The 12,466-nt window shown below is 38.5% G+C and overlaps 1 protein-coding gene across 1 annotated transcript; it reads right to left on the reverse strand.

Moving 5' to 3' along the window:
• Nucleotides 1–7,956: 7,956 nt before the first annotated feature.
• Nucleotides 7,957–8,421, reverse strand: LOC148096401 (ribonuclease-like). Its single transcript, XM_087836558.1, has one exon. It carries the CDS (start codon nt 8,419–8,421, stop codon nt 7,957–7,959), a length of 465 nt encoding a protein of 154 aa, XP_087692684.1.
• Between the last annotated feature and the right edge of the window lie 4,045 nt (nt 8,422–12,466).

The raw sequence follows: 12,466 nt of genomic DNA on the forward strand, positions 1-12,466 counted from the left end.
GTTATTTGTTATTCAGATGTGAAGTTTAAAAAAGGTTTAGCTGAGTCTTCATTTAATAAATGTTATTTCTGGGGTTTTGTTTTGCTTGCTAATCGTCGATACTGTGACGGTGTGTCACTGCACAGATCCTCCAGGGAAAATGTTTTGTTTTTTCACATTTTGACTGTTGTGATTCATTATTTCTACCTTTCAATCTTTCCCGTTTCATTATCTAACACACACATTATTCTCTCCCACTGCGCTCCGACTTTTTAATTCTTTGAAAAAAACATTTAATCTTCACAGTAATGCCAAAGTGCAGCGATACATTATGAAGTGCACAGAAAGAGTCTGGATTTCCATTTCTCATACAGTACCGAGGAAAAGTCTTATTTTTTCGTGTTTTGCCAGGTCAGTCTGTGTTAACGGTGTTATTAACTGCATTCTTTAACTAAAGAAGTGAGAACAAATGATGTGGGGTTTTGTTTTTTTTGCAATAGGCTGCAAGTAAATGTGTAAAGATACAATTTAAAATTGGTTCTTTGTTAAGTTTTCTGGTCCTTTCCGTGACTTAGGTGTCTGTTTATGTTTGAATGTTTCAGAGATTAGTTTGAAGGGTCTTAACAGACAAAAACTGGTCAAATACAAGCCCTGGATTAAAAATCAGAAACGCTTTAAAAAGCCTGGAGAGCTATTCCTTAATACCACTTTAAAGATTACAGGGAAGTCCGGATCCCTGGAAGCAAATGAGGGATGGCTCAAGACTTTTGCACAGTGCTGTACATGTCATGCTCCCTGTTTTATAGCTCAGCTCAAACTGACACGTTCTCACTAACCGCTTCTCATTTTCTCCACAGTCAACTTTGACCACTTCCAGATACTGCGGGCCATCGAGAAAGGAAGCTTTGGAAAGGTAATGCGGCCTCCATTTTTCATGCGACTTGTATATTGTTTGCCCTTAATTACCCACCACAGTCGTCATCTCTAAATAATCAGTGCAAGCGAAGCGAAATGTGCTGGGATTACACTTTAGTTCTCATGTGCTGCTGTTATTTAATAACAGTTATAAATGCAGCTTATGTAAAGTCAGTTAGAGGAGAGCCGATTTATATTTCATCTCACTCAATCTAGGTGGGAATTTTGACTCCACGTCTCAATTTAATTACAGAGCAGCACAATTCTGTGGCTCTATTTGTCATCACGCTCAACGGTTGGGCTGAGACAAGGAGGAGAACTTAGCGTGTGTGTGTGTGTGTGTGTGTGTGTGTGTGCTGCATTTTGTGACACCAAATTACCCACAGTTCTTTTCAAACTTGTCACAGGTGCCAATATCACCGCTGGTGGCCATTGTTGATAAAACCGTCCTTTTGGATTAACTTGTGGGGCATTTTCTTTCACCTCCTGCTGAAGAATTCCTTTGTGTACACATTGAACATCTGGATGAGACTTCAGTAATGAATTCAGGACTGTGTGCGTGAGATACACAATTGGGTCTCCAGAGATTGGAATAGTTTACCTTCATTTTAAATATCACTGCCCTGTGCACATTGTCGGCTTTAAAATTCAAACTTAAAGAGTTTGTAAGTAAACTGGCTGAGATGAGACACAGACGATGCACCAGGTCCTCGTCTGAGTGCTGGCTCTCAGCTGTGCTGTATCTCTTCCCCAGCCATGCACACACAGACACTGTGCTACACTTACACAGTGAGACAGATGCTCACAGAGACGTCCAGATACATTTTGTCCTTGCTGGAGGTCATCTTGTGTGTGTTTTTTGGCCCACTGTGGCCTCACACCGAGCTCCTGCTGTTTTTTGAACACTAGATGGACCAACTGAAGGACCAAGTGCATCTTTCAGGTCCTGTGTCAGGTGTTTGCTGAATTTTTTTTGACATGACTTTCAGGTACTGTTCCTCCATTGTAGATAGATTTTTCAGCCTGTCCCCTTTTTTCTGTCTCCTACTTTTGCAGTCCAAAGAAATCAGAGGAAATGGTGTGTTTCTGTGACAGGTTGCTAGTAACAAAGTACCTAAAGATAAAATTTAAAATTGGTTCTTTGCTAAGTTGTGTGTTTTGTATTGTATTTGAAAAAAAAAAAAACCCACAAAAATATCGCTCTGAAAGTGATCAGGTAGGGCTGTTCGATATAACGATATATATCAGATGACGATATAAAAACATCTATCGTTTCATTTTACACTATCGTTTGTTTCGTGGTGTCGCAAAATAAACAGTTTACAGCAATATTTTTTCACTGTTTTGATGGTCACTGTAGCGGCTATATTCATTTCTTAAAGTTCTCTCTTCCTCTTATATTTAATATAACCACACTACGGACAGACAAGCGCTTGTTTTTATGCGTTGTCGTTAGCAACAACGACGGTAAAACCACCTGTGTCCGCTTGTTTATCTTCCACATAAACCTTTCACAATAAAGCTCAAGATCCTGTTGAGACTTTTCAAAATAAACGTAATCACGTGAAAGAGTATGCAGAGTGTTTACGGATGAAAAGCAAAAAAGAGCCGCCAGGTGCTAAAAAATAAACCTTAGACTCAAACGTTAGAACAGGCTTTTCCCCGCAGCACGCCGTGTAATAAATACTCACAAAGAAAACGGCGGCCGTTACAACTTATGTCTAAAAATGTGTAGTTTCATGCTTTGGTTAAAACACTCGACTCCAGCTACATGATGCCCAGCTGGAAACACTTTACGCAAGTCGAGCTGCCCGAGATTCACAGAATTTACAGAAAATGTTAAATTTTTGTGATTTATATCGTTATCGGGACGATAGATGTCTTATATCGGGATATGAGAATTTGGTCATATCGCACAGCCCTATGATCAGGTACAAGGACTGGACTGAAAATGGGTGAAAAAGCAGTCAATGTCCAAAGAAAAACTTTAAATGACCTTCAGAAAGTCTAAAGAAAGGAAGAAGAAGAACATCTGGCTCAGTACAGAACTGAGGAGAGGCTCAAGACTTATTCACAGATAATCAATCAAATTAATCAAGCTTCATCTCTAAGCAGCCTCCTGGCTGTAAGAGCGTCTCGTTTTTGTCTCATTAACTGTCTGGTGGCGCTCACAGTAGTTTGCTGTGACGGGGTCCTCGAGGACTAATGTTACAGGGAAATCATTAGGAAAGGGCTTTAGACTGAGCTTTACTGAAATCTCAGTTTTCCCCCTATCAGAGTGCTCCACCACCTCCACCACCTCCACCACCTCCCCCCCCCTCCTCCTATTCCTTCTTTTTAAACCTCAGTGCAGGTACCGTCTCCCTCCCTCCCTCCCATCCCTGTATTTTTGTTACATAATACCTAGTGGCTGTGCTCACTGTTCAATTCAAGTTGGTTTAAGAGAGATGGTAGTTTAAAAAACAAAGTTTTCAACTTTTTTTTCTCTTTTTTTTAACATCCGTTGGGCTCCCAGACGGCCAATCAGTCCTTCTGTCTCTAAAGACTGACAGTAGCTGCTTTTTACTTCTCATCCCTCCCTTCTTTGCACCTCTCAAAACCAACTCTCGTCTTTACTTAGATGAAAGTTGGTTTTGCAGAATTAATCTTGCAGCTCAGCCACAGCATAGCCCTCGGCAACCAAGAGCATGCTAGCGGGCTGTTTTTATTATGTTATTACTGTGTTTTTCGGAAAAAAAGGCACTCTAAAAATCAGTCCTTTGGTGTTTCTGGAAATCGACAGTGCTCCTTATAATCTGGTTCACCTTATGTCTCTACCAGCTTTGCACATCTACAGACTGAAATCTTTGCCCATTCTTCTTTGTAAAACTGCTCCAGCTCAGTCAGATTAGATGGACAGCGTTTGAACAGCAGTTTTCAGATCTTTCCACAGATTCTCGATTGGATTTAGATCTGGACTTTGACTGGGCCAGTCTAACACATGGATATGTTTTGTTTTAAACCATCCCATTGTTGCCCTGGCTTTATGTCCAGGGTCGTTGTCCTGCTGGAAGGTGAACCTCCGCCCCAGTCTCAAGTCTTTTGCAGACTCCAAGAGGTTTTCTTCCAAGATTGCCCTGTATTTGGCTCCATCCATCTTCCCATCAACTCTGACCAGCTTCCCTGTCCCTGCTGAAGAGAAGCACCCCCAGAGCATGATGCTGCCACCACCATATCTGACAGTGGGGATGGTGTGTTCAGAGTGATGTGCAGTGTTAGTTTTGCATTTTGGCCAAAAAGTTCCATTTTGGTCTCATCTGACCAGAGCACCTTCTTCCACATGTTTGCTGTGTCCCCACATGGCTTGTGGCAAACTGCAAACGGGACTTCTTATGGTTTTCTGTTAACAATGGCTTTCTTCTTGCCACTCTTCCATAAAGGCCAACTTTGTGCAGTGCACGACTAATAGTTGTCCTATGGACAGATTCCCCCACCTGAGCTGTAGATCTCTGCAGCTCGTCCAGAGTCACCATGGGCCTCTTGGCTGCATTTCTGATCAGCGCTCTCCTTGTTCGGCCTGTGAGTTTAGGTGGACGGCCTTGTCTTGGTAGGTTTACAGTTGTGCCATACTCCTTCCATTTCTGAATGATCTCTTGAACAGTGCCCCGTGGGATGTTCAAGGCTTGGGAAATCTTTTTGTAGCCTAAGCCTGCTTTAAATTCTCAATAACTTTGTCCCTGACCTGTCTGCTGTGTTCTTTGGACTTCATGGTGTTGTTGCTCCCAATATTCTCTTAGACAACCTCTGAGGCCGTCACAGAGCAGCTGTATTTGTACTGACATTAGATCACACACAGGTGCTCTCTGTTTAGTCATTAGAACTCATCAGGTAATGTTTATCGGCAACTGACTGCACTCAGACCAAAGGGGGCTGAATAATTACGCACACCCCACTTACTCATACGTAACGCATCCAGAACTACATAATAATAATAATAAAAAAAAACCAAATAAAAAAATGCACATCCCATGTTTATCCCATGTTATTCCAGGCTGAGTTTATGCATTTATGCTTATTTGTTTATAAAATATTATAAGCTGGTCTGAGGTCATTGGTTACTAAAGAAAAACAAACAAACAAACACTGTGTCATTATTTAATCCACTAAAACTAAGACACAATGCAGAAGCAGTGTGTGAAAACTAAGTGCACCTTCACTGGTGTAGCATCTGCCCTAGAAATAATGAACCCAAATTAAACTGTTTAATCATCTCAATGTGCTAAAGGCTCATTTTAATGCAGCATTAATCACGTAGCTTTAACAGTGCTGCATTTGACCTCGTCTCTGATTGCAGCAGGCGGCACTCATCATGTTGTGTGGAAGAAGACTTCAGCTGAACAACAACACATGACATATTACACCAAAGTTAACAAAAACTAAGCCAAATGCGTTTTCGGTATTTTAAAAAAATGTAATTATTCTGATTGTTTACCTATTTTTTTTAGACACATTTGTTTTATTTATATAAAAATAATTTCAAACAGCTGCCTGCAAATATGCGTCTGTGAACGATCCATTGTGGGTGATTTTTTTTTTTTTTTTGACCTTGCATCTGTGTGTAAGGACCAACCACAACCATCTAAAATCTTTGCATGTTATTTTATCTTCTGTGTAAGAATATACGCAGCATACCCTGATGATCAGCTTCAAGGGTTCTCAGTGTAGGATGCATACAGTCTGTCATGCTGAACTTACAATAGAACCCACTAGAAACCAATTATTTTAGCCTAGTTCCTTAAATCTATGGCATTTTTCCCATGCTGACTGATATGCTGCTCAGTGTCTTTTGCTGTCTGCTTTTAAATCAGATGTCACTCTGAACATAAACACAAGCTACAGCAGCCCAGCTGAGTACAAGGATACATTTACTCTCTTTGTGTAAAATATTGTGATGATTTCACATTATATTAGGCAGGCAGCTGCCCAAATTAAACCGTGACTATTAGCAGTTTGGTTATTTTGAACGCCTCGGCTGGAAAAAATTCAAAATGGTTTGTAAGGTTGCCCACAGCTCTGTATGTAAAGGGGAGTTAGAAGATTGCTTCATATTTTAAGATTGATTAAGATTAATTAAAATTTTTAATTGTTTTATTTTACATCTCACCTTTTACACTGCATTGAGTTGCTGCCATGTGATTGGCTGAGTGTGCATCGTTGTTTGTTTCAAAATGGACTTAATGCTTGGTTGAACATACAGTCATGTTTGTCTAGTTGTGATGTTTATCTCCTTTAGATTTATTTTTTATTTTCATGATGAAAAATGGTTTGTTGGTTCATACCTATGAAGTTACAGTGTTTCTGAAAAGCCTAAAAAGATTAATTGTTACCATAGTAAACTTCAAAACAGACTTTATTATATGATATAGTTATAAAATTGGATAAAAATTGACTTCAGTATAATATAAAATGTGTTTTCACGATACCTGATTTTTAGCACTATGTATGCATTGGTCAACTTTCAGATCTGTAAAGTTCAGCTAAGTTATCAATGTTTTCATTTTTAGGTTCCATGTGCATTTAGATCGGACGATGCACGGCCGATTCTCTGCTGTGTGATCTGTTTCTAGCTGTGCTGATGCTAGCAGGACTAAAGCTGATCAAGCAGCAGTAAATATGTGAAGCAAGGCTGAAGGATACACTCATAAAATGAACAGAATCATAAGAATATAACAGCACGAGCACTGCAAATGCAACTAAAACATGTTGACATCAAATGGTATGTTATTTGAAATCTATATGAAATGATCCAATATTTTTTTCTTTATTAATAAAATTAATAAATAATTTCTTTTTTATTTTTTTATTTATTAATTTTATTTTTTCCACAATTGTCTAAATCTGTCTGTCTGTGGACTGGTACAGCTGAAAAGCCGAAGCAGCCAGTTCCTCTTCTTCTTCTTTGGTTTTTTCTCTGGCACAGTCTTAGCTTCAGTTTTGACTTCAGCTGAATGTCTGTAGGCACTGGGATCTTGGTGGTTGCCTAGGCGACTGAATGTCATCTCTGTTTTGTTTTTAATTCAGTTTCACTGGTGAAACTAAGAAACAACAGGCTGTAGAGGGACACGTTAACAGAGCTTTACTAACTCTTACTGTCATATCCAGTGTGGACAAATCTGTGTAGATTTATATGAATATATTAATCATTCATTTGAATAACCAAGTATGCAAACTAAAAATCACAGGAGAGCTCATGAGACCACAAACACTGATGAGGTCCAGTTCAGAGAAACAGATTTTCTGGGGGGGATTTTGTGCAAGATTGATGGTTATTCTACATTTTAATATTTTTAATGATAACATTATCACACTCCTTTTTTAACAAATGTAAATTAAATGTTTCAGTCTGGATGGCATTCAATTTAAATTGTGTAAAAGTATTTTTTTTACTTCTTAAGCATGTTTTATTATTATTATTATTATTATTATTAACCCTGGTTAATGTAGCAGTTTGAGGAAAAATCCCACTGCAGACGCTCTGGTGCTGTCTCAGGATCATTAATTGTTTTTGCAATATGTGTGGAAATAAAAGTTGATCACATGTTTAACAAAATGTTTGCACCTGGAGATAAGACCAAAGTATGTGAAAAACATCTTTCCAGTGACTTTCAGGTAGAATTTATGACACATGTAGTTTTTTTTTCTTTCAAAACTGTATATTTGCTGTTAAAATGGAACAAATAAAGCCCGACCCATATAGCCCGCAGACGTGTGGTCTTGAAGCTACATTTCACATTAGTTCTCCCTCAAAGTGCATTCAGAAAAAAACCCCACTTGTGATAAACCACGGCAAACCCGGAGACATTTTCAAGCTTTTCATTATGCTTTATTGAGGCACACGGTTGCTGAATACACATGAACGGCTGCCCCATCCTAGCTTCCAGCCAACACATCCACAACACCAACAACTCAGACAGCGCAAAGCCTTTTAAGTTGGCGAGGCGTGATAGCAAATGCAGCGCAGGTACATCCATCTCACCTGCAGCAGCATCGCAGACCACGCCCCCCTGCCACACCACTCTTTCCTCATAGTTGCTCGCCATCGTTGCTCTCAGAGGGCAGAAGGTCCCGATCAAAGTGCACAGGTAACTGCCCTTCACATTTCACGACAATGATCCTGTTAGTGAGAAGCCTGCCTTCATACTGGCACCTGGGTTTCCTGGCTCCCTGATGCTTTAGCTTACATTTAATTATGCGAAACGTTGCGGTACTATACGTCATGCCGCTATTTTCATCGTACCTCCCATCACCTCTACAAATGGATTTGACCTTTGCTGGAATGCTGAGGATGAATGTGTTGGTTTCCTTACAACTGTTGTCAATTTTGTAGATATTCCTATTTGATATTTCTGTGTCACACTGCTTTTTAGTCATCTTAGCATCTACATGCTGTCTTCTAAACTTTTCATAAGGTGTTTCTTCAGGTCGGTTCTTGCTTGGTTCAAAATTGTTCACTTTGGAAAATCCGGTAGCAAAGAGCAGCACGAGCATCATGCAGACAAACAGTGTCTTCATTGTCTCCTGGAGAAGAAAACACATGGACATTTTTTCTATTAAGAATTTGGTAGATACATCCTTTTGGATCCTGAAGCTCAGTAAGTCGTCTTTGTGAGCTGCAAACACACAAGACAAGAGGACTGATAGACCTTTTTCTTTAAATGAAAGAAGTAGTTTTATTTATAGTTTTCTTTTTTATTTATTTATAATCTTATATATAATTTTGTTCTCTGTTTATTTTTCAACTGTTAGGACGATTGAAAACGATCAAGCTTTATAAATTTCCTAAACAAGCCTGATCTGGACAGACTCCTGGAAGCAGATTCAGGCGTGATGATGTCATTTTCAACTGGAAAAAGAAGCTTTGAAAAGCTGAAGTAGTTGTCTTTAAATGTTTAGATATTTAACCTTGTTGTATTACTTTATATTTTATATTCATCGTATTAAGACATCAAGATATTTGTTTTTACCTTAAAATTTTGTGTTTTAATTTGTACTTTTTGTCGTCTTTTTTTTTTTTTTTTTACTTGATGTGATTTGAATAAATATATATTTATATCTACAGATATATTGAGAGAGTTTTTCTCTGGGTTTCACAAGCCCATTTTATAGATAAAAGTCCAGGTCATAATAGATCTGGTTCATTAAGAACAAAGTTTAAATCCTATTTAATATAAATGCCTTTCTGCACTCAGTTATTCTTTCCTGTCATATGTTTCAGTGTGCTCTGTAGTAACAATGACACACTGCAAAATAAAAATAAAACAGAACTCAAGACACAATGGATTTTCCTCCAATTTGTATCTGTTTATGTGTAATTTATAGGATTTTTTATTTCAAGCTTTTCCAAATTAAGACACTCACCTTTTTTTTTTCCTTTACTAATGAGCAGTCGGCTGATTAACCTGCAGTGGTTCAGGTACAAGTTGGTTGTCTGGAACAGCAGGTGATGAAGATGTCGTGAAGGGTCTGTGGTTAATGTATATAGTGGGTTCATTATATAACTGGATAGGCAACATCTGACAGTCAGTTTAAATAAGATCTTTTTGTATTTGAACACAAATCAGCAAAAACAGGTCTCTCACCGTGCAAGCATACAGCTTACATAAGTTTAGTATGCTCACCGAATCCAGTGTTTAGTGTAGCAGCAGAATTATCAGTTTTTGGAGATGTTCAACGTGAGCCTGCTGCCCAGCTTTAAAAGGAAAATCATTTTAAATTCTACATAATAAGTTCTTACCAAAAGAGGAATGCAGACGGAGATGAGCAGAGATCTCTTCTAGTGCAGTTCAGATGCTGATCCTGTGAGTTATAGTTCACTTTTGTCACAGAGGAACAAAGTGTGTTTGGATCTGGACACTTTGATTTTTATACTTCTGATCAGCACCACCTCAAATAATCCTTTGCATCCACACCTACATCACTAGCCCACCACTTCTAGGAAACTTTAACACTTCTCTGCTTGTGACTCAGAAAGATAATGCAAATATGATGACCACTGACCACAAGAACCTGCATGTAGATGCAGCCTGTTTTTCCACATCTGGCTTTAGAAAAACAATTAATGCACAAACAAATAGATTTAAAATAAAAAGACGTGTTGGTATATTTTGACCTTTCAAATAAACTATTGACACTTTGTTCTGCCTTTTATAACTTAAATGGGATATTATAGTCGTAAACTGCCCTAGAGCTCCCTCTAGTGGCTGCTTTGTGATATGGGTTCGGTTACTTTGGGAAAGGAAAAATGAGAACATGAAGAAGAAATAAAAGATGGCGGAAAGTGGTACCGTAATGTTATTGTTCTAAGCTAATACGGACCTTAAAATGTTGTTGCCTTGGACAAGATATGTCTGTAAGTATGAGTGTCGATAAAATAATTATTATCTTTTGTTTTGTGTAAAAATGGTTCGATAATTTGTACATTTGAAAGTTTTATCTTGTTAGCTTGTAGTAAGAGCGTAACAAGCTAGTTTTCAATGTTAGTTAGCTAATACAGTATTTTGTACTTTCAGTTTTACGATGGTCAAAGAGAAGGCAATGGTCAGAGGCCATTCTTCAATAAATCAGCGCAAAAAGGAAATAAGTCTGGTTATTGGAGCATCGTTATCTCGCTGTCTAGCTGGTGAAACTAAGAGACTCAGGGCGAGGACAGCATACACTTCTTTTTTTCCCCTTTTTTAAGTATATTTTTTGGCAAATAAAGTGAGTGTATTGACAATTTGCAGTTAAAATGTTGGACAATCTTTTTATTTTTGTTTTATTACCAGTTGGTAGTAATCATTTCATATGAGGATTTTAATGGATGTATAACAAAACAAAACAAAGGATAAAAGAATATATAAAAGTATATTTAATGAAGCTGATCGAACAACAGTGCAATATGTCATGATGACAGTGTTTACAATTTAGGCAGGAAGTCTGACCCTCAGATTCCAGGTCTGCCTTCTAGTATATAAAACAATCATCTTTCTTGTGGGGAAGGAGCCGGAGTTAGAGCAGGAAGTTACACCATATTGAGATTGTTGGGCTAGCCTCAATGCCAGTGTTGGGCTCTCCAGTTTCCTTGAAGGAGGTTTGTGTCACGGTTCTGGGTGTTTCTGACCCAGCTTTTTGAGTTCTTGTGTTTTTATATTATGGTTTACGTTTTGAGTCCTTTGTTGTACTGTGTTTGTTATTTCCCTAGGTTTCAGTTATGGTTATCATAGGTTTATTTCTTAGTTCTTGTAATATGGCTTCACTGTGTTCCATGTTGTGTCTACTTTGCCTTTCTGTCCCATGTTTCTGGTCCCTATGTTCTGTCTCCCCAGTTGCTGTTAAGTTTACATGTCTAGAGTTCAGTCAGTGTGTTTCCTGTTTTACTTTGAAGGTCCATGTCTCATGTCAGTGTTTCTAGTTTTGCTTCCCTTGTCTCGTCCAGCCTGATTACTCCCAGCTGTGCTCTCCTGTGTCTCATTCCCTTGTTATCCCTCAGTATATTTAAGCCCTGTGTTTCTCTCTGTCAGTGTCGTGATCTCCCTCATGGCTGTGTTTCCCTGTGTGTCAGTTTATCCATGTCCCAGTTTAGTTTAGTTATATTTTTTGTGCCATTCTGCAATGAAGCAGCTTTTTCAGTTTAATTCCTGCGTGGTGAGTTTTGCGTTTGGGTCCTTCTCCTGCCTGCACACAGCCGAAACATGACAGTTTGACTTCGTGCCATTGTTGGCTGGACTCTGTGCTCATTGATATCCCAGTATCAGTGAGTTAAGACACCATGCATTTATTTTCTGTGTGGCACACAACAAGAAAACAAGCCAAGAGAGAACACATCAGCCTCCAATGACAGTTTATTAAAAGGTTTATTGGAGGTTATTTGTTGTGTTATTGAACCTCTGTGCTAATGAAAGTGTGTCCTTAATAAACGTACTCCATAAGAAAGTGTGTTCACAAGTGCACAGAACACATTAGGGCACAGGTCAATGATTGATTTTACAATTGTAGTGGTGAGTTGGATCAGGTCGTATAGTGAAGGTGCAGAGGCTCAGATCTGTGACATTGTTAAGTCCCCGCTCAGTGTCCATATTTAGATGTAACAGTGCTATATAGAAACTTTACCTGATAACTTGGATGAGTAATGTTTTCATCTCAGGCATGTAAATTTCATTTGTGAATATATTTTTAATACTTGTACAACAGATTTTTTTTTGAGTGTTAAATAGAAAATATATGCTGAAACTGAAGTAATGGGTAGCACTCTTTAGTTCACCCCTGCTCTCGAAACAATGTAGGTGGTCCAATGAACATATTTACATTTTTTCATTTGCTTTTGCTGTTTCACTTGCAAAATATTTCCAGTGTGACATTTGATCAGGTCTTGTAAACCTTGTTAACCAAGCAGTCACTCCCAGGCTGCTGTACTGATCACCGGATCTTAACTTAATTGTCACAGTGCACTCAGAACAAAACAGCCATGCAGAGATATGAGTCACAGTGACATTAACACTGATGAAGACAGTCGTCGTTAGAACCAGCAAACTGAATGAACTAAAAAAAGATAATC

This window comes from Neolamprologus brichardi, chromosome 23, assembly GCF_056152115.1.
Source record: "Neolamprologus brichardi isolate AB-2024 chromosome 23, ASM5615211v1, whole genome shotgun sequence".
NCBI classification, from domain to species: Eukaryota; Metazoa; Chordata; class Actinopteri; order Cichliformes; family Cichlidae; genus Neolamprologus; species Neolamprologus brichardi.

Bases quoted from the DNA above. Each gene is read 5' to 3' on its own strand.
- LOC148096401 (XM_087836558.1), bottom strand. From the start codon at position 8,421: ATGCTCGTGCTGCTCTTTGCTACCGGATTTTCCAAAGTGAACAATTTT.